A 22685-nucleotide genomic window follows, 5' to 3' on the forward strand; every position below is an offset into this window, starting at 1 on the left:
AACTATGACAACTGGGAGTATGTCCAAAGGTAAAACGCAGATATGGGTTGACCACCGGGATTTAATCCTGCCCAGTTGGAAGCCACTGTGACTCTAAATTCTAGGGTTCTGCTGAAGGCTTTCCAACGGAAACCACTCCATCGTGCCTTAAAGCACCTGTCTCACATATCCTGGGGGTGTTTTTCTCCTGTGTCCCAAGCCAGGTTGTGGCTAACTAAACAGAAATATGACTCCTCTGCCCTTGGGAACCCTAACCTGCCAATAGTTACGATCACCTGATCAGAATACCTGTGCGGAGGGAGAAAAACACTTGATTTCAATAATTCAGAGCACACATAACCCACGAGTCACTTCCTGTTTTGCCCAGGTTTATTTCACCTGAATCTTTGTCAGCAAATTTGCTGGCCTTCTCCCTTTTTACTGTGCTCAGCCGAACATTAAATGCTATCTGGGCTATTACGTTCACCACATTCTGGGTAGAAAAGAAGGAATAAAAACCATACATAGAGGACATCTAGTGTGTGAGGCAGGTAATCCCTCACAGAAATCTATGAGATGGACTTTCACATATCATAATCACCTCTTATTTCTTTGGGCAATACTGTGGCCAGAGAACATTTAGGCCGAAATGGAAGCTGAAACTTAACCACAATGGCATGAACAGTCAACAGGGATCAATACTTCCATTCAGAAGTACCCCAGATTCCAGAGCCCAGGGAGTTCTGAGGAACATCCAACATCACATGGAAAAAAAAAAAAAAAAAATTACCTCCACTGGTAAAATCAGGAGATAGAACAGAGTGGCGGAGAGCACAGTGGGTCCAAGGGTGAGGTAGGAGGTGACAGTGCAGGCGATCAGCAATGAAGAGATGAGCCAGATCAGGGGGCCATAGTACACCCCTTCGAAGAGGCAGTTTACATCGCTGGCAAAGAAGCTGATAGCCTGTAAGACAGCAAAACCTGTGGGCACAGGTTTCACCTCTTCGGGTACCTAGAAGGGCCTACATGGGCAGGGGACAGGAAAGCCTGGGAGGCATGGTGGTAGAGACAAAAACACCGAGTTCACAGCTCTCCTCTACTCTCTGTGTGACCCTGGGCCCATTCCTATGCCACTCTGAGCCTCAGCTTCTTCGCTGGAATAATTATACCCACTTTCTATGGTGAGGATGTCAATAAGGTATCTGCACATAGACTGTGCTCAGTAAAAGTTATATTTTACTATATTATTGCTACTTCTTCTCATATCCAGATTCCCCAGAGAGTTACTTCTAGTCTTCTTTCTTATTCTATTCTATTCATTCTATTTCTCCTAATAATAATGGCTGAATTTATTTAGGCAGGAACTAAGTCTTTTTATCCTCCCTTTTCTATTTTGCTATGGACTCTTCAGTTCACTTTCCTGCTCCCTAACTGCCCGGTTCCATGTTACATAAAAGCTGACGTTGCAAATCAAGAAATATTTAAGGACCCAGATCATGAATGTCTTTTAGAATGACCAATCTGAATGCCTTTCGAAGTGGTTTTCCTTTTCACTTTAAACCAATCTCCTTCCAATTCCCAGGATGCGCCCCAAGCTGAACCTTCACAAAAATTTGAAGTGTATAAGGGAGCTAGCTTGGTACAGCCACTTTGGAATGGAACTGGACAGTATCTTTAAAAGTTAACAATTGCACAAACCCCAAGACTTGGCTATTTCGTTTCTCTGTTGAGAAACATCCACACGTGCAAGAGGAAGACAAAGACATTTACTACAGCTGTGCTTATTAGCAGCAAAACCCTGGAAACATTCTGAGTGTCCACTGGTGGGGAAAGAGTAAAGCATCCACTCCAAGAGTATTAGGTAATATTGAATCCTGGAACAACCTGTCAGAGATCATGTCCCAGACCTGTCATGTAGTAGCTATAGGACCAAAGACACATACTCAGTCTCTTTGTGCCTCAGTTGCCTTATCAGTAAAATGGGAATAATAATAATACCAGCTACTCCATACCACTGATGTGACAACTGATGAGATAATGCACATAAAACACTCAATTTAGCCATGAAAATGCTCTAAGGTGGGTGGGGGAAAATGGATAAAGGTGGTCAAAAGGTAAAAACATTTGTAAGATAAATAATTATGGTGACCATAGCTACTATTGTATGGTGTATAAGGTGCTAAGACAGCGGATCTTAAAAGTTCTCATTGCAGTCAAAAAACTATGACTATGTAAGGTGATGAATGGTAACTAAATTTATGGTAGTGATTGTTTTGCAACCCATTAAATCATTACCTTGTATAAAACCCTGGACTAATACATTATCCATCAATTATATCTCAATAAAAATGGGGAGAAAGGAAATGCTACAATTATAAGTAAGCATCCTTGAAAAGGAATAAGAAAGATCTGCATGTGTTAAGATGGAAGGCTAAGACATAATGAGGAGGAAAGAAAATCTTCAAAAGAGCCAACAATGTAGCATCCTTGATGTAAAAACTCACCCCAAAAATTGTATCATACATTTTCTATTAGTAAAACAAAATGGCAGAACACTGTAAAATGTAGTATCATTTATGTAAAAACACAGGCACAAGATACAATACATTTTCCATGGGTAACTTGCATGTGTACCTAAACACACTTTAAAAAGCATAGAAGGACACAAGCCGTATTGATAATGGTGGTCACCTCCAGGCATTAGGGAAGTGATGGGGTCTAGGGAGTCTTCTAGTCCACTTTATTTTGTTTGCAAGGAGAACATATGAAGGTGTTTTAGAAATTAATTTTAAAATAAAATTTATGGAAGCAGTCCCCTAGGACTCCTCATGTGACCAGCTCCTTCCATCCCCACTTCCAGGTGGACCATCTTGTCTTATGTTCATGAGCATATTTGGCGGAAATCGACCTTGCACATAGCAGGTGCTCAGGACAGAGGCACAGAGAAAAGGAACCAGGACAGACCTCAGTGTGGAAAGTCTCCTTGACAAGGCAGGTAAGTGCAGCCAGGCTCTGCTGCTTACCAATCACATGACCTTGTATATACGGTTCCTACTCCTTCCTTCCTCAGTTTCTACCTCTGTGACCATGGGAACAATAATAGAGACCACCGCATAAAAGGGTTGTCAGAGGACTGACTGAGCTAACAAGGTAAAACCTTGGGGCTGATGTTTGGCTTCATGGAAGTTAATAATTGCTATGATGACTCTCCTAAGGTAAACAGGGGGAATGGCTGCCACAGATTTCAACATCTGTCAAATGCAGGAAGACAGGGAGCCCCCATGCTCAAGGCCTGAGAGAAGTCAGCAATGCAATTTAACACTTCTGAACCTCTGTCCCCTTTCTATATCCATTATATGTACTAACTCATTAATAACAATCCTTTAAGGCTGACATTATTCTGCAGCTTTAGAGAGACTGAACAAGTTGCCTTAGGTTACAGGACTAATAAAATTACGAAGATTAATGGTAACCATGATAACAAATACCTTATGTTGGCTACGAATCGAGTTCAGAGAAAGCATCCACTCAATGGCAGTGGGTAATCTGGCAGATTTTTTTTTGGACATCTGCCCTGTGTAATTCAAATGTTGGCATTTTGAGGGATACAGTGGTGAATCTGAAAGGGTTTGTGTCTTTGAAGGGGGCTCATCTTAGTGGGGCAGCCGGATTTGTGCTTGATGGGGACTGGGAGTGGATGGTTGGGTTTAGCAATATTGTCATGAAGGAGAGGTCATCCATGAAAGATTAATGGTATTATAAAAGGACAGCGGTTGGGGGTGATATGAGCAACATTGCCAGGAGGTGGTATGCCTGGTGCGTTTGAGGACTGAAGGTTAGCCTAGCCTGGTTGAAAGGAAGAAGCCAACCTAGTGTTGGAAGAGGGGAGATGATAAGAGGAGAGTTGGACAGTTGCTGATGACAGACCACAAAGGGTCTGGCTTGAGGATATGGAATCAAAGCAGTGCTGCGTTTTCCAAAAACTCAAATGCCTGTTTTAATTGTAAAGTAATCTATGCTCCTCAAGGCAACTGGTAAGCAAGAGAAAAATAGGGAATATGAAATTAAATATATAAAATTCTAATACTCCCACACCCATGCGTCATAAGTCGGAGCATCTTTTTCCAATCTCTGTCAACATTAGTACGTTTGTGTTACATCATAGGAGGGGCAAGAGAAGGGAACTGATACCAATAACAATTAACCAGGCAGCTCTAAGTACTCCTCCTTTGCAGATAAGAATTAACACTCAGAGAGGTGATTTACAGTTGCTATTCCCTTGGTTTCCCTGAGTTATCCTGTTTGCTAATCCATCCATACCCTCCTCCCCAGGCTGGCTGAGGGGATGCACTTTCTGAGGCACTTCTACTGAGGGTTTGTGTCTTTCTGTTCACTGCTATATCCCCAGGGCCCAGCACAGGGTCTGGTCCAAGGTAGGCCTCAGTAACTATGTGGTGAATGAATGAATGAATCTTGTCCAAAGCCTCTGAATGCAAGTAGCATCTCCCTTGGTTACTGCTGGCCTGTTATTATGTCCTCAGAGGCAACTGTTGATGATTATCCACACTCATCGTAGGAATTATTTCTAACTCTCCTAACTCCCTTTCCTCCCTCAGCCCCCAGGGCATAGATGTCTGGAAAAAAGCTAGGCAAGTATGGCCTCCAATATAGTCCCAGGCACTTACCTCTCCAGTGGTGATGTGTGTTAGAGACTTAAATTGCATTAGCTTCTCAAAAGCAAAGGAGGAAACAGCAGAGCGAAACCTGATGCCTGTGCGCTGGTTTAAGACCCAGCATGAGCACAGACTCAGAGACTTCAGACATTCCGTGAAAAAGAGAGCAAGGCAGAGTCCCACTCCATAGGCAATATTTCCTGATGGCGCTTCAGAATATTCCAGGATCTTTGGTATAATCAGCATCTAGAAGGAAGCAAGAGTTTGGATTACTCAGTCAGTACTCCAGTTTTCTTCTGGAGAGACTTGCACCTGTCCCACTGCATGCAGTCTAGGTTGCATGGTCAAAGTGCCCTACCCTCTGCAGGCCAACTGGTGAGCATGTGACCCCAGCTGGGACACTGAGACTTATTCTCTGCAATCAGAAACTTGGGCTGAGGACCTGGAGAACAGGAGATCAAGTTGATTCATCTCAACCATAGTACATGGAAGAGACCACTATTCCCTGCCACCTGCATTCCCAGAGCTTCTCAGTCACTTCTCAAAACAGCCAGCTTGTACCTAGTCAGGATATGTTCTAGGTGTTTTATATATTCATCTCATTTAAATTCATGCTGAGAGGCAGGTAATGTCATGCTCTTCATTTTATACATGAATGTTTTCATGAGGTCTACCACTAGGTGTGTCATGGGGTTCCTTAAAGAAGCTAAGGCAAACACATTGCCCAAAGTCATTCAGCAATTCAGTGGCCAAGGTCTGAACCCAAGCAATCGCTGCAAAACTCATACTCCTAACGGCTGCTAGCTCTACTACCTCCAAAATGTCTTCATTTTCCGAGTGGCAGCTTAGAGAAAAACAAGTCCCAACTCCACGCATGGACTTGAACGTGCCAATCTCTAAAGCTTGGAGCCCCACAAACCTCACAAAGCCAGCCACTTACTGGTCCTACCACACCCGAGGCGGAGAAGAGGCAGCCCAGAAATACACTGAAAAGAGCCCTTGTTCTTTGAAATTTCATCATCACTCGAAGCACTGAAGCTTTCTCAATCCCATGTCTTGAGACTTCTTCTTCCCAAAGGAGGCAAAGCCTTCAAAAGAGGAGAATTCAACCAGTGAAATCTCTTTGCACAGAGTAATTCAAGTAAATCCCAGACATATTTCATCTACAAATGCTTCAGTATGTATCTCTTCCAGATAAGGCCTTTTAAAAAAAACTACAGTGACTTACAATAGTTATTCACTAATATTTAATTACTTTAATTAATTAATTCACTATTAATAACAACTGACATATATTAACATAAAGTATTAATTGCATATTCAATAAAAACTCTGTGATGACATTTAATATCCAGTCTGTGTTCGAATTTCTCTAATATGTCAAAAACACGTTTTTATAGTTAGTTCACCCAAACCAAGACCCAAATGAGGTCCACACATTGCGTTTAAACGACAAATCTAATAGGCTTCTTGTACGCCGTTTTAACCTGTAACAGCTTCCCCTTCTCTGTATTTTATGCCATTTGTTTGTTGAAGAAACTGGGTCACTTATTCCAAGAACTTCTCACATTCTGGATTTGACTGATTGCATCTCTATCCTGTTGTCTAACATAGCCATATCCTTCTGTGCCCTGTATTTTCTATTAAACTTCCAGCTAGATCTAGGGGTGTAGTGAAATTCAGAATTCAGGTCAGCTGACAAAAATACATAATAGGTGATGTAGTGTACTTCTTTTGCATAATAGCAGAAGACACAGTGTCTGGTGTCCTATTATTAGCAATGTTCAGGGTGTCAGTGGGCTAAGGAGTATCAGCCTGACTCATTCACTGCCATTCATTCCCCATCATTGATGACCATTGCCACTTCTATTAGGGCTGGCAAAATGGGATTTCTAATTCTAACATTCCTTCTGTATTTAATAATTTGAATTTTTCTATTAAAAAAAAAAAAAAAACCTTCAGGGGCACCTGGGTGGCTCAATCACTTAAGCATCCAACTTTTAACCTCAACTCAGGTCTTGACCCCAGGGCCATGAGTTCAAGCCCTGTGCTGGGGCTATTTTTTAAAAAAATACTTTAAAAAAATTAAAAAGATAACTTTCCCTCATCAACTATTTTGTTACCCTGAAAAACAGTTAATTGAGGAAATGACCTAGGACTTTAAATAGTGTCTCTCTTTCTTTTTATACAAACTAAAATTCATAAAACGCAGAACTCTGACCTCCAAAAAGTGCCTCCATTTATTTCAAAGGATGCCCCAATGTTGGATCACCTAATTAAAAGTGTGCCCTTATTTTGGCAATCTGAGTTAATGAAGCCTAGGTTGTTGATATTATCAGTGAAACGGGAACACCAAAAACATTTTTTTTTGAGGAAAAAGATTGAAAAACAATATTTCAAAAAAAGCATCCAAGAAGTTACCTTAACAGAAATTAAGACTCTCGTTGACTCGTTTATCCTTCTTTTTTTATTTTATATTGTGTTTGATGCCGGAGCAGGGAGCTGGAAAATAATCACTGTAGTGCTTCTGGCTTCCAGAGTCTTCATCTGGCCCTGGATGCTTCCCTCCCCCAACCATGATCCAGTCTGTCAGCTGCAGTCACTATGCTGGCCTCTGGCTTTTACTTCCTGCCTCCTGCTCCACCCTGTTTGGTACTACTCTCTGAAAAGCGATTACCACTGCCCTTGATGGGAACATCAAGGACTATGCCAAGGGATTCCAGGTCTCCCTAAAGCTTCTACTCCTCACAGAGGAGGAGCATGGTGGGCCACCCTTTGCTCTCAGGGCTTGAGGGCAGCCCTGCTTATGCACATTCTCAAGCGGCTCTATCAGCTTCTGGTTCTTATCTTCTGCCACCAAGTCTCTCAAGGCAGGCAGTTCTAGCCCTTTCTACTCCTCAGCCCTGCAGCCATGGACACTCATACCCAGCCTAAAGGCAGAAAGGAACACCATGAGAATGTTCCTGTCATACATTCCTTCACCTGCCGTCAGACCCTCCAGGCTGTTTCTTCCTTCCTGAGTTCTAAAACAATGGTTCCATCCCATGCCCGTTAGCGTGGGCCAGATAACTTGTGGGGAAGGGGTGTCTGGGCCCTAGGTAAATAAAGCAAAAATGTCTCCATGTCACCCATATGTGTTAGAGGACTTTATTGCTTGTGAACAATTTTACTCAGGCCAATCTGTGGGGCCACCCCTCCTTGTTCCAGCCCTACCTCCATATATAACCCAATCCACAGAGACAGAAAGCACTAGAGTAAAAAAGTCTTGACTAAACAAATTAAAGGAAAGTAAAACAAACTAAAAGAGCTTTGACTAAACAAATCCAAGTGTGCCGTAGCCTGCCCTCAGCTTTCCTAGCAACCGTATCAATTTCTGGCCATGATTACCAGATTCAGAACCTCACCTCCTCCCTTCATTAGCTATGTGACTCTAAGAACATCATTTTACTTCTCTTGGTCTTCAGATCATTCATGTATAAAGTGGGGAAAGTAACATCTGCCCTGCTTACTTGTGACAGTCAAAGGAGGTGATGCTCTGCCACTATAGAACGATGAAAACTATGGAGAATTATGAAAGTGATACTGAAGATGATGGCGGTAATAATGGTGATTCCGCCACTGGGCTGACCACCATGGTGGTGATGGTGACGGCTGGCAGCTTGTCAGCAAATGTTCAAGGCAGTCAAAGCAGTTCTTCAGAAGGGCTAGGCAAGCCGCACCCCAGAACTCTGCTTGTTCAGTGAGGAACGCAGACAAAGAAGCCTCTCTAAAGGTGTGAATGCATGGGTCACTGGTTTTTCAAATAAACACCCCAAAGTGACATGATGATAAAGTATTGGTAGACAGACATGTTGAGTTACAGAATAAAAACAGCAGAATCAGTGCACTAGAAGCGAACAGACACAAGTTGAGAAACCTTGTGTTCATAATGGTTAAAGAGCAACCAAACATCTAATCGGTTGCCTAAGATGCACTGGGTATGTTTCCAGGTGGTTTAAACTGAATTCCTCATCTCTTTTGACTCTTCCAACAATCCTATGAAAGAGGTCAATTTTATGCTCCCTTATTTTATGCACAAGGACGAAAGGTCTCTGTTAGGGGAAGTGACTTGCCCGACATCAGAGCTGGTAAGCAATGAGATTCTGACCAGTATCTGGCACGATGTAAGAGGCAGGTGTTCCCTGAAAACTAATTTTTCTCTATTACTGAACAATTCTGAGAAGCAACATGTCAAAGTTGAACCAGCTTTGTTTTCTCAGTACCCTCAGTACACTAATTTACTTGGTAAACTAATCTCTGAGATCTGGCAATAGTGTGCCACGTTTCACAAACTCCCTTGACCAAGGAACGCACTTTTTAGGGAAGTTCTTAGGGGACGACCATTTTCTGGAACTCTTTGGAAAATGCCGTTCTCTACCTGGGGCGTCTCTCATGAAGTAGCTAGAGGTAGGAACATGAATACAAAACATTTAAAAATCACTTATTTCCCTCCCCCCACTTAATCCTCCTATTACCTTGTGAGGTACGTGGTACAGAAAACTCAATCACAGAACCAGTTAGTGATGACTTAGGGATTAGGAGACTAGTCCCTTAACCCCAAATTTAATGATGAGTCACACAGGTAACTGCCTGATCCAGAAGAAAAAGCAAAAGGAACAAGAAGGGGTTATTTCTAACTCTCTTGGGGGTCCGGGACCTTTAGGCAAATCTGATAAAAGATATGAATCCTTGCTCCAGAAAAAAGTCTCCAGTCCATATGTATCAAATACGTATACCATTTCAGGGGGTCCAAGAACTACAGTGAGGCCTCTTGTTACCAAGGAAGCATGCATATTCTTTGGTTATCTAAAGATGGGCCCTACCTGCTACTCTTCAGCATCTCTGGTCACCAACCCCATAAGACATGGTCTTTAACCAATCCAGTGGCTTGCCCAATATAATTTTACCTTTTAGCATTTTTGTCTGAGGCATCATGTACCGACAGCTGGGGTATGGTGTTCTCATCCAAGCTTTTCTGTAAACCTAGGATCATGAGTGGGGTCAGCCATGATACCGTAAGGTAGGAGAACAGGCCAGCATCATCCAGGGGTTGTGGGGCAGGAAACCTAGCAGAGAAGTCATAGGTCATGTAGTTGTTTTTATTTATTTTTTAAGATTTTATTTATTTATTTGAAAGAGAAAGAGAGGAGCACATGAGAGAGAGAGAAGGAGCATGAGCAGGGGGATGGGCAAAGGAAGAGGTAGAAGCAGACTCCCTACTGAGTGTGGAGCCTGACTCAAGGCTCAGGGCTTGGGATTCAATCCCAAGACCTTGGGATCATGACCTGAGCAGAAGGCAGACACTTAACCCACCGAATCACCCAGGCACCCCTGTAGTTCTCCGTATGCTATAGGCTCTAAAGATAGAAAATTAAGGCAAGAGCAAGATTTTGCAGGGATAAATTATATACTATGTAAAAACCACAGTGTGGTCATCTGGATATACAAAACAGTATTTTTTTTTCATTACTCTGTTATGCATGATAATTAAAAAACAGAAACAACAAAAACACCCATCAATACAGGAATGACTTAAAAAGAAAGAGAAGTAAGGTCTATGGAAAACAACGCAAAAGTGTCCAAAAATAGAGTTGATCTGTATCTAGAATTTGGAAAAAGCTCTAAGCATAGTAAGCAAGGAAAAAAAGGCCACTTGCAGGTTGAGAAATTCAGTATATTTTTATTTATATAAAAACGGGAAGAAATGAGAGAAGGCAAAAGAAACTATATATATAAAGTCAACCACTATTAACAATTACATATGCACATTTACATATTTATACATATTAATATATTCATATATGTACATATATTTATGTATTTATGTAGTATATGTATATGTGCATTTATGGTTTTGTGTGTATGCATTTATATATGTACATATAAATACATTTATACCAAATTACTATGAGTGGTTGACTTTGACAAAGGGATTAGAATTGGTAAAAGTACAGGAAAAGAGATTCTCACTGTTTCACGTTTTCTATACTTTGCTTATGTAATTTTCATAAAAACAACAACAGCGGAATAAAAAGTAATAAGTAAGAATGATAAGGTCATATCCCTAGAAATGATTCACAAGTATAGAAATAATAACTGGATGAGGATGTTGGCGTTGTGTATAACTTCTACTCTTTTTTCAAAGTTGCCTTTAATGCTGTGTATTTTGATCTGAAGAAAATTCCATTAAAAAGAAGACTTGGGGAGAAAGACAAGAAAACGAAAATGCCAAATGCATGGGATGTTTTTGTTTCGTCTTGGACTATGGGCTCTTCTCCACTCGGTGGCCCTTCCCCTCCTCATGTCCCACCGGGCCCGCAGTTGTGTCTTCTGCTCAGAAGCTGGACAGAGAAGGGGCTGAAGGGAGGATGGGGATCGGTATCAGGTATCACCCGCTATGTGGGGCCATGTGTGATTGCAGAAAAGGGGCCAGAGCCTGTGAGCTGATATAGGAGCAGAGCATTCCTCTAGCTCTCTAGATGAGACCGCCCAGTTCCATGAAGTACCCAGGTTCTTTGTTCTCAGTGGAGAGGAGAGCAATCCTGTTCAAACAATGTAGCTAGTAGTGAGGGGAGCTCAAGTTTTTTTAAAATAGGAAAACAACAGCAGTTCTGTTGATAGGTAAAATCTTAACAAACTTGTGAGAGAGAAGAGGGGATTGTGGATACAAAACAGAGTCCTGGTGACAAGACGCTGAAGAAATGGCCTAGAGGAATGCTGAGGTCCTGTCCATACGTGATGAATAAATGAATTCTGTGCAGGCCCCTGAGAGAAAGGTTGTGTGAGTCAGAGAGACATTGCGGGGAGGTTACTTTCAACTGTGGTTTACTGGACAAGGATACATTGAATTTCTTTAACTCTTAAGTTTAAGGGTAACACCACAAGGCATTTGGGCCCTTTCAACAGCTCTCCATTTCACTTAGAATAGAGACCAACATACTTAATGTGCCCTGTGGGAATTTGCATCCTTCTGCAAGCTCATGCTACATCCCTTATCACACAAAACTCCAGTGACATTGGCCTCCTCGGTTTCTAGACACGTCATGTTGTGTTCTTTCCACCTCAAGGTCAAGTCTTTGCACATGCTGTTCCCTCTGCCCAGATCACTCTTTCTTTACTCCGGCCTAGTAATATCTTGTTTATCCTCCAGGGAACAGCTTAACCACCAAGAACCTACCAACTTGTCGCTGTTCTATTGTCCCTCAGCACCCTCACACTTCTTCCTAATACCATCTTCAAGCAGCTTATAACCGTGTTTATTAGTTTACTTGCTTATTGTCTTTCTCCCCAGTGTGTGGTCCGTGATGTATCCTTGCCCAAGGTCTAGCACAGTGCCTGGCACATATATGTGCTCAATGAACCCTTGTTGGATGAATGAATGAATGAATGAATGAGCGAATGAATGAGTGAGTGAATGAGTTGACTCTGCCTCCCTGATGTGCCACAGTCTGCTCTGGAGGTATTTGGCTGTGGTGCGTGACATGACCATGTGGAGACACCTTTGGGAAAGAGCCTAGGAGTTAAGGTCTGAAGAACATTGCCTTAATGGGTACTGCCCTTACCTCCCCCTCAGAACTCACTTTGGCTTGGGACGGAAAGGAATCATGGTTTTCCAGGCAGCATCATACTTCCCCCAGGGGAGTACTGTTGCCACTTCCGGTGCCTCAGGCTTCCTCACCTGCTGGCTCCAGGAGCCATCATCTAGAGTATACGTATTCTTGGGAAAGAAAAACCAAAAGAATATCAGTTTCCCAACCAATCTCATAAATACTATTCTGAAGTGCCAGACCAGCCACCCAAGGGCAATGGATCTTCCCACATTCAGTTTCCTAAAGAAAGGCTGCTAGAGTCAGACAGAGAAAGACAAACATTGTATGATCTCCCGTGTATGTAGAACTTAAACACAACAATAACAAAGTGTTCAGAGAACGGATTGGTGGTTGCCAGAGGTGGGGGTGGGGTTTGGGTGAAATGGGCAAAGGGGGTCAAAAGCTTCCAGTTACAAAATAAATGTCACAGGGACTGAACTTAATAATAATAATAATAATAAATTAAGTTAAAAATTAAAAAATTTAAAAATAAATGTCATGGGACTATAACGTATAGCGTGGTGACTATAGTTAATAACACTGCATTGTAGGTCTGAAAGCTTTTAAAAGCAGATCTTAAAATATCCCATCACAAGAAAAAAATTTATAAAATTTATAACTGTATGAGGCGATGGATGTTATGTTGTCGTAACTCTTTCACGCTGTATACAAGTATTGAATCATTATGTCATATATCTAAAACTAATATGTTTTATGTCAATTGTATCTCAATTAAAAAATAAATAAAAGAAAGGTTTCTGGGTAGGGAATAAGCAGTGGGCCATGAGTCGAAACAACTGGGTCCCAGCCTTAGCTCTGCCTACATTCCTGGGGTGACTCTGGGCAGGCCACCCTCCCTCCCCAGATTTGTAATCTGTGATACACACTTTCGACAAGACTAAAGGGAGCTATTGTTAGTCACCCACAGAATGAGAGACCAAGTCACCCTCTGAGGGTAAACCTACAAAAAAGAAATCAATAAGTAAAAAAGTAACCCCCAAACATTACATGGGACCCTTTTGATAAAGTAGGAAACAACTAAAAATTTTTTAAAGTATTATCTTTAAAACTTCACATAGAATATATAATACTATCTTAAAAGCATAGTAAGGGATTGATGAGAAAGGATTCAGGGGAGTAGCTACTTCAGTTGGGGAAGTCGGGGAGTGAAGTGGAATGAGATCCAGTAGGTGGATGTGATTGTCAAGGTTCAAGCTGGTGAGTTGATGATGGGTCTACAGGTGCCTAAGGTACTATTATAAGTAAATACATAGATAAATAGGTAATAGATGATACATAGACACATAGACCAACCATGAAGTGGTGTCATGACCAAAGATTAGGATTCATTTAATTGCAGAAGCCTGAGATCCATTAAAAGAAACCAAGCTTGAATAATACGGGCTAAAATTTTCTGATCTAATTTGTGACCATTGAGAATATCCTGTCAATTCAGTTTTCTGGTATTTTAATGCAAAGGAGACCTACTTACATAGCTAAGCCCTGAAACCATGTCACTTGTCATGTCCATGCCAAGATTCCCGAGGCCACCTGAAGATCTGGGGACCCAGTATATCCTCCTCCTGGTCATTTTCAGCTGTCTTGCCAATCCTTTGTTTCCCAGAATCGGAGAATCTGAAAAGGCAGCAGGTAAGAGTAGCTTAGATTCAACCTTTAGGAGTCAGGAGAGGGGGACATTCCCTGCAAGGAGTGGGCCACGGTCATGCAGGAGAGCTTGCCTCCCTCTTTTTAAACATCTACTCAAGCCTCAGCTCAAGATGACTTGGGGAAAACTTCTCTAACCACGCAATGTCAACCCTATAACACTGGGCCAGGCCCGCTCATAAAACCATGCTTCTTCTCTTATCCCAGTTTGTAATTATATATTTGTGGGAATCATAATTTGTTTAGAGCTCATTTCCTGCTCTAAATCAAGAGCCTCACAAGGACAGGGACATGTCAGTTTTGCTCATTATTGAATCCTTGGAGCCTGGGACAGTGCTATGAGGATAGCAGGTACTCAATATATAAATTATAAAAGGATAGATAAATACATGAAGGAAATGCAATTTTACTATTGACTCTAACTCTTAGTTTTCACAGACTCAGAGAGTAGAGCTAGATAGAATTTAGGAAACTTAAATAACCAAAGGTATTTTAAAAATATACTAAAATGCTTTTCATTTTTGCCTTTCTGAACATGTGACACACTCCCAGAACATCTATATGCTTGGGTTGGGAGAGGGGATGGTAACTTAATATTTCTTTTTTTTTTAATATTTTATTAATTTATTTGACAGAGATAACAAGCAGGCAGAGAGGCAGGCAGATAGAGAGCAAAGAGCCCGATGTGGGGCTCGATCCCAGGACCCTGGGATCATGACCTGAGCTGAACACAGAGGCTTTCATTGACTGAGCCATCCAGGCACCCCTAATTTAATATTTCTGAAGGAATGGAAAAAGAGAGTATACAACAGGGCCAGCATCTGGGGTATGACCAGTGCTTCCAAGAGCCTCATATTCAGAAAGGTCCAGGCTTAAGTCCTTGCTGTCACCATCTTGAAATTCTTAATAGTTTTTAAAAAGGAGCCCAAGTTTCCATTTTGCACTGGGCCCCACAAATTATGTAGTCAGTCCTGATATTCAAATACAGCTCTTTTTGTTCAAATATTGGGTTGTGCTTTGAGTAAATAGACTTGCAGACTAACCAGTCTTGGGAGAAGATTCTCCAAATGCTTCTATCTCATTTCCTCCCAAACCACTTCCTTTCAGCAAATCATGACCTCAACTGGTGGCCTCCGGTTCTGGAATTCTGCTATGGAACATGCAAGACAGACTCCGCAGCCAAGGCACCAGGCCATGAGGTTTACTTGCCGTGCGATCATAGAAGCGAACGCGAAATAAGTCAGTCAGAGAAGGACAAATACCATAGGATTTCACTCATATGTGGAATTTAAGAAGCAAAACAGATCGACATAAGGGAAGGGAAGGAAAAGTAAAATAAGATGAAAACAGAGGTGGAGGCAAACCATAAGAGACTCTTAACTCTAGAAAACAAACTGAGGGTTCCTGAAGGGGTCGTGGGTCAGGGGATGGGGTCACTGGGTGACGGGCATTCAGGAGGGCTCTTGCTATAGGAACACTGGATGTTGTATGCAACTGATGAATCACTAAATTCTACCTCTGAAACTAACAATACACAATATGTTAATTAAATTGAATTTAAATTAAAAAATTTTTTAAAAAGGTCAGTCTGTCAGGGATGGTAGAAAAGAAGAAAAAGAGAATGTCACGCCCTTTCTTTAAGACTCTGGGGAGAAACAAGGTTTCTCCCCAGAGAATGAGGAATCATTCTCTGAGACATGTTTAAGACATAGACACATTAAGGTAAAATTGGCATAACTCAATAGAAACCCCTGCGTGAGGACCACAGTGTAGTGCAGTACAGTCTATTCCCTACACAAAGGTTTCCAGGGAAGGGAATGGCAGGGGCAGGGAGCGGAAGCCAACAAATTCGAGATTGCAAGTCATGGACCTGGCAAGCGGCTACATCACTGGTGCACTGACAGAGGTTCCTATCTATAACTAACCTGCAATCGCAATTGGTGAGTGCAGTTCCAAAATGAACGCTGCCTGACATTTGCTTTACCTTAGTAAGTAAGAGGAAAATGAAACATCAAAGGTGACTTTTGGTTGGATCTTCACTAATTTGTCAATGCCCTGAATAGTTTGCAAATACTGAAACAATACTTCCTCATTTTTCTTATGCTTGTCACAATGTGATGGCTTTAGGCACATTAGACTTGTAGATTTAATCTGCATGATTAGCATTTCCTGCATTTATTTCTTCAGCTTAGGCAATCAACAAAATAATAAAATAGCTTTGCTTTATAAACCTTTTTAACATTTTTGTGTGTGTGCGGTATAAATATTCCCACTGCAGCTGATTTCAAGCTACCATGGAATATGAAGTTGGGGAGACAGACATAATGATCCCTCATTCTACAGGATTTCCACCCTACAGATGCAATCGAGACAAATAATTTCAAAATGCAAATAATAGTAAAATGCTGTAAAATAACTAGGGAGTGACACATTTTGAGTATTACCTTTGTCTTTGATATGATATATTTAATCACAAATTTATATAATTTAATTTTAATAATGTTTGTGTTTAATGACTGGGCTCTCAGAATTCCTGAAAGGTGACAGTTTGTTCTCCTGAGCCAGTATGAACAGACTCCAGCAGACCCCTGCTGATCATCTGGAAAACATGGTGCCTCTTTCTAAATCCTTCTCCCACCGGGGGACAGTTTTTTTCAATTCACTCCTAAGTTAGGCTGTGCCTGGGGGTTAGCTTTCCTGGCTCCCTTGATGCAGAGGGGAACAAGAAGGAGCTGAAAGTTTGGGTGAGGGCCTTGCTGAGGGGGCCTAGTGGGCTAACCACACTGCAAATAAATGAGAGTCTTGGAAAGGTTTTGAGAGCAGAGTGTGACCCCATAGAGGCCTGGTAACCTGGGGAACACAACCATGCCACAAGCAAGCCAAAATGCATTACTCCACACTCTCCAATGACAGCAGGGTAGGCAGTGAGCAGGCAGACAAGAAACATCACTTGGAAAAGCCAAGGAGCAGAGGACCCTGTGCCCAGGACCCTGACTTGTCCTCTGCCAGGCCACAGCTCTGCAGCTGATCCTTCACTGAGAATAACTTAAAGGAACTATTTAAATGACTGGATTAGACAGGAGGTTAAAATGGTAAGCCCGAACACTTATTTTCTCTTCATTAACCAGCAAGTAGGGGCTCGAGAGGAAGACCATGCGCTTAGAGACCAAATAGAGATATTGAATGTTCTCTCACCTTTCAGCTCTAGTCTGATTTGCCAACCTTGTTTATTTTTACACACCTGAGGAGAGATGCAGCAAGGGTCTCGAAGGTGTGACCAGTTTTTATATCCAAGAAACTAATAGCAGGGAAAAGTAAACCAATTGGAAATGAAGGAAATGTAAGCGTGTGTAATGGATACATGTTTGCAGAACATGAGTAGCTCATTTCAGCACAATGGCAGCTCAGTCACACATTAGTGTGTGCCAAATTCCAATCGATGAGGCCCACCTTTGCTTCCTTGACTGACCAGGGAAATTCCCTCCAGAACTTCCTTTAGCAGACCTCGAGAAGTTCCCTGGCCTCCCAACTTCCTTTTGGGAAGAACCAGAGTGCAAGTTTATTCACCTGGATTGGGGCAAGACCAACCCTGTGTTGAGGGCGAGGACAAGGATATGACAGGAATAAAACAGAGGAAACAGTTGCCTCCAGCCCTGTGTTCTCCCCATCCCTTGGAGGGGGAACATCATGATGATAAACTTGGTTTAGACAAGGGTCATTTGCATATGACCAAACAACCTGGGACAGGAGGGGAGCCACCGCAGCAAGGTTATATGCGGCACAGGCTGTCTGGAGGAGCTGACCTACTTCCTCATTGTGTTTACCCCTTATGCAGCAACATGTAGTGTCCAAGGCCAGAAGGTGCACCAGAGGGTCGGGAACGTACCCAGAGGGTAAGGAACGTAAGATCTAGATGGTTAGATCTTATTCCCGTATCTCTCCCTTCCAGTCCATTCACACCCTGTGCTTGTCAACTTTCCCTGCTTTGAGGTTCATTTCCTTCTGCTAGTTCTGATAGCTTCTGGAGGCCATCACTGGCATCTTCCTGATTGCTGAATCTCACATCCAAATGCCTGGCCTTCTCTGTTCCAGAAACTGGGAAGCTCCTCCCCAACTTGATCTTTGTGCTAGTCCTAATCTCTGCCAAGAACATTCTCCTTCCAGCTCCTTGTGGAGCTGGTCCATTCTTACCATTCAGGTCTCAGCTCAAACACCACCTCCTGGGAATAACCTTCACAGACCCGCCCTAGCGAACACTGCACTCCTCTTTCTATCACCTTCTACATAGCTTCCTGCTTTATTTGCTCTACTTAACGCATTCTCAAATCTTTCTTTCTTGGCGTATTCATTTTCTGCCTACCTCACTAGAATATCAGCTCTTTGAAACCAGGGAACTTGTCTTGCTCATTGATGTATTTGTGAATCTAGAATAGTGCTCAGCACACAGTAGATGTTTAATCAAATATGTGAAGGATAAATAAATAACGTAGATGCAGAGCCTGTCAAAGAAGGAACCAGGAAAACCACATGGCTATCGAAGACCTCACATTTAGATTTTTGATGCTTTTCCAGGTCGGCGGACACATCCCATCACAGACATACAGTCACAGGATTAAAAGAAGGTGTCCATCAGCAAGCAATTTAAACGTGGATCCATTCCCATAACACAGCTTCCTTAGTGCAGTGTGAATTTGTATTTTAAAAAATAAATCTGGCGATTATTATATGAAGAGAGTATCAATTTTGGTTTTTGTTATTGCTATTACAGGGGGAGGGGTATAAGTGTGTAGGTTAAAAGCATTAAACATAAGTGTTTAAGAAATAGACCATGGAGCTTAACAAATAACAGGGAGGACATACAGAGATGGAGAGGAGAAGGGAGTTGAGGGAAATTGGAAGGGGAGATGAACCATGAGAGACTATGGACTCCGAAAAACAACCTGAGGGTTTTGAAGGGGCGGGAGGTGGGAGGTTGGGGGAGCCAGGTGGTGGGTATTAGGGAGGGCACATATTGCATGGAGCAATGGGTGTGGTGTATAAACAATGATTTCTGTTACGCTGAAAAGAAAGAAAAAAAATAATTTGGGGAAAAAAAAAGAAGTCATCAAGTCATCAGGGGACAAGAAGTCATCAGAAAGACTCTTAACTGGAGGGGTGGTGGGTGGGTGGATGGGATAATTGGGTGATGGGTATTAGGAAGGGCATATGATGTAATAAGCACTGGGTACCATATACAACTAATGAATTATTGACCCCTACATCCAAAACTGGTGATGTAGATTATATTGGTTAATGGAATTTAAATTTTAAAAAATTTGGAAAAGTAAAAAAAAAAATAGATCATGAAGATTATAAGATGGTTTTTTAATTTCTTTGCTAAACACAAGAAAACCTCAAAAAAATTGGGCCTCTCCATCTTGCCCTTAGAGAGGCCTTGATAAAAAGGTAAGCTCTTGTGGACCTGGGTCAATCTTTTTTTTTTTTCTTCTTTTTTTTTTTTTAATCTCTTTCTCTCCCCCAGAGTCTACCACAGGGTAGGGTGTATAATGTACATCCAGAGAAACGGTCCAGAGCTTGCTTACTGTATCCAGGATCTTCAGCTCAACTTTTCTCTAGGCCTGGTGGCTCGGGCCCCAGTCTAGGAGATAACCTTGACAACTGATTTTTCCTTCCTTCATCACATCCGATCCATCAGCATATTCTGTTGAAGCTACACTCCAATGTAGCTTGCAGTCTAAGTCCTCATTTTCTCTTGCCTGGACAACTGTCACCACCTCATAACTAGCTTCCTGGCCTCTGATCTTAAATCATTACATTGCCTTCTCCACACAGCCGCCACAATGATCTCTTAAAACTTAAACCAGAAACGTTATTCTGCACCTTGAAGCTGCTAGAGGCTTGCATCAGGCTTAGAGTAAAACGCTGACTTCTTACTAGACTCCTTACCCTACCTTTTTACCTCTTCCACACTCCTCTGTTATCTGACCATGGCACTACTCATATCTCAGCCAAACCACCATGCCCCACTTGCACTGAATTCCAGGAGTAGTTTCCTCAAATACCCAAAATTCATTCCAGCCACAAAGTCTTTACAATTGTCACTTCCTCCCCTGAGCTTTGCATTGCTACCTCTTCATGCGCAGGGCCCAGTTCAAATGTGATCTGTCCAGTGAACCCTTCTCTGACCGTCTAAAGGACTTCCCACCATCCAAAATTACTCTCCTTGCTTATTGTTTGTTTCCCTCTCTAGAAGTTCAGCTCCATGAAAGCAGTAACCTTGCCTGTCTTGTTCTCTGACAGTTACCCAGCACCTAAAATAATATCCAGTATATAGTAGGTATTCCAAAAATATTGCTTAGTGAGTGGTGGGATAATGTCAGAGAAAGAGCCTTCAGCAGGAGCATTCGAGTTCCTGCATCTCTATTTCCACCACTGCCTTATATACCTGCCTTCTCCTCTCCCTTATCTGCAGCATACACAGAAGCGCACAGTTCCACCTGCCCTGTATCAGACTCAACCGTCTACAGGGCTGTCCCCCTGGCCAAGAGATATGCAAGGGTAGGAGCTTGTCTTGTGTTATACTCTTTACCCCTTCACAATTAGCCCGGAGCCTTGTACTTAGCAGTCTCTTAATGACTGTTTGTTAATTTGAATGGACTCAACTCCTTCTTGGATTCCGAAAGCGTTGCTGGACTTTACAGGGAAAATTTTCCATCTTCAACCTATAGCCAAACCCAAGTCAAGTCTCAATGTGAACAAGCATTAATGGCCAAATCTAAAACATTTCAAGTGATAAAATACATATTATTGCGTTAAAACCCATAAAAAAATCCGTGAACCCTTAATAAAGTAAAAAAATTAAGTAAATAAATGAAGGAAATATGCAGCTTTTTCTTACAGAATTCCAGTAATAAATGTAGTATTAACTCCCTAGAATATATGTATTACTTATAAAAAGAAATATACCAGCTTACAGTAGGGAAATCCAGCAAATACCTCCTTTACCAAGTAATCAAGGGCAAAATCATCATTAATAATAAATTTCAACCATCATGTATCAGGAAGAAGGCCACATCTCTTCTGTATAGTCTTTCTGCCAAAAATGTATAATGTTATAATGTTCATCCCAAGAAAACTTCAGATAAACCCAAATTAAGGGATATTCTACAAAATAACGGGCCAATGTTCTTTAAAAGTACATATATATATATATATATGTATGTGTATGATTTAGGAGGCATCACAACTAAATATAAAGTAGGATCCTGGGCCAGAAAAAAAAGGACATTAGTGAGAAAACTGGCAAAATTTGTGCAAGGTCTATAGTTAGATAACAGGGATGTTAATTTCTGGTTTTTATCATTGAACTGTGGGAACTCCTTTTTGCAATATTTTTGTAAATCTAAAATCAGTTCGAATGAAAGGTAAAAACATTTCAAGTAGATTAAAATTTAAACATGGTCCTCTCTCCAGGACACAGTCCTGCGGCTGAGCCTCAGGGGAAAATGGAAAGGCAGACCTCGCGGAGGGTGAAAGGGCGCTCGTGCTGAAGTGCTCCTGTTCTCCTCCACTTAATGCACGCGCTCTGCGGGGCGGCTCCGGAAGGGGGCAGCGCGAAGCTGCGGAGTTTGAGCCCGGGGGCGGGCCGTAGAGCGGAGCCGGAAGCGCTAGCGCGCCGGCGCGCCAGTGGCTGGGAGCTTTAGTCGGGGCTCTAGAGGTCGCGTAGAGCTGTGGCTGCTGCTGTGTTAGACGGCTCCCCAGCGCGAACAGCTGTCACCATGTCGTCCGTGAGCCCCATCCAGATCCCCAGACGCCTCCCGCTGCTTCTCACCAACGAGGGCGTGCTCCTGCCCGGCTCCACCATGCGCACCAGCGTAGACTCGGCCCGCAACCTGCAGCTGGTGCGGAGCCGCCTGCTTAAGGGCACTTCGCTGCAGAGTACCATCCTGGGGGTGATCCCCAATACGCCCGACCCGGCCAGCGACGCGCAGGACCTGCCGCCGCTGCACAGGTAGGCCGGGCGGCCCCCGCGGCGGCGGCGGCGGCGGGCGGCGCGGCCTCCTCTCCGGACCCCGGCCCAGGCCAGGCCCGGCCTCGGGGCGTTGAGGCTCGAGGGGTGGCCTTCGTGGCTCAGTTCTGCCTCTTCAGCTACCTCCTTTGTGAAATGGGGGCGACAGATGTCTGTCTCGTGACTGTTAAGGGGCATAACTCATGAAGTAGTGAAAATTCCGCAGTTAGCTGGCGCTGTTCCTTTGATTTAAGTTCTAACCACCAACCCCCGCCCCCGCCCCGGGTCTTCAGTCTCCTGGCCCAGTTTCTGAATTTTCCAGGCGCCTCCTCTTTGTTTTCTTTTCTTCCCTTCCTCCAGCTTTCTGCCCTCTTAAGTGAGACACTTGCTATTCCACACGTTTTCTCTTTTTCCTGTGCCGTCCTAATCCGCACTACCCTTTTCATTAATTTTGGGGTGCCTGTCTTCCAAACTCCCTGCCTGCCCCTTCTCTTTTACCCTCCCTTCCTGCTCACGTATTCCCTTTCTGGAATTTTCTCATCTCCTCCTAGCTGCTCTTTCTCTCGTATGTTAACATTTCTTACACTGCAAGCTTACCACTAGATTGCCCTACACGATGGCCCTAGTTGTGTGTCTTTGGATGAGACACCCTGTGCCTATTGGAACCTAACAGTAACCATTTCTTGGGTATGTTAATTAAGTGTTAATTAATTAAGTGAAATAATCTTTGTG

At 42.7% G+C, this 22685-nt stretch overlaps 2 protein-coding genes across 4 annotated transcripts in view; one reads left to right on the forward strand and one right to left on the reverse strand.

The window, feature by feature from the left end:
- The window catches only part of ABCC11 (ATP binding cassette subfamily C member 11), a 67640-nt gene that overhangs the window by 43229 nt on the left and 1726 nt on the right, over positions 1-22685 (reverse strand). For all 3 annotated transcript variants that reach the window (XM_032326513.1, XM_032326511.1, XM_032326510.1), the window contains exons 2-7: positions 13773-13915; positions 12272-12408; positions 9599-9757; positions 5593-5740; positions 4665-4898; positions 770-943 (exon numbers count right to left, since the gene is read on the reverse strand). In XM_032326513.1, the coding sequence (XP_032182404.1) occupies positions 770-943; positions 4665-4898; positions 5593-5740; positions 9599-9757; positions 12272-12408; positions 13773-13871 (951 nt within the window). In that variant the 5' untranslated portion in view covers positions 13872-13915. The remainder of the gene's footprint in view (positions 1-769; positions 944-4664; positions 4899-5592; positions 5741-9598; positions 9758-12271; positions 12409-13772; positions 13916-22685) is intronic.
- The window catches only part of LONP2 (lon peptidase 2, peroxisomal), a 112205-nt gene continuing 111123 nt past the window's right edge, over positions 21604-22685 (forward strand). Inside the window, exon 1 of the mRNA XM_032326514.1 lies at positions 21604-21956. Coding sequence (XP_032182405.1) covers positions 21724-21956 — 233 coding nt within the window. The 5' untranslated portion in view covers positions 21604-21723. The remainder of the gene's footprint in view (positions 21957-22685) is intronic.

This window comes from Mustela erminea, chromosome 19 (assembly GCF_009829155.1).
Source record: "Mustela erminea isolate mMusErm1 chromosome 19, mMusErm1.Pri, whole genome shotgun sequence".
NCBI classification, from domain to species: domain Eukaryota; kingdom Metazoa; phylum Chordata; class Mammalia; order Carnivora; family Mustelidae; genus Mustela; species Mustela erminea.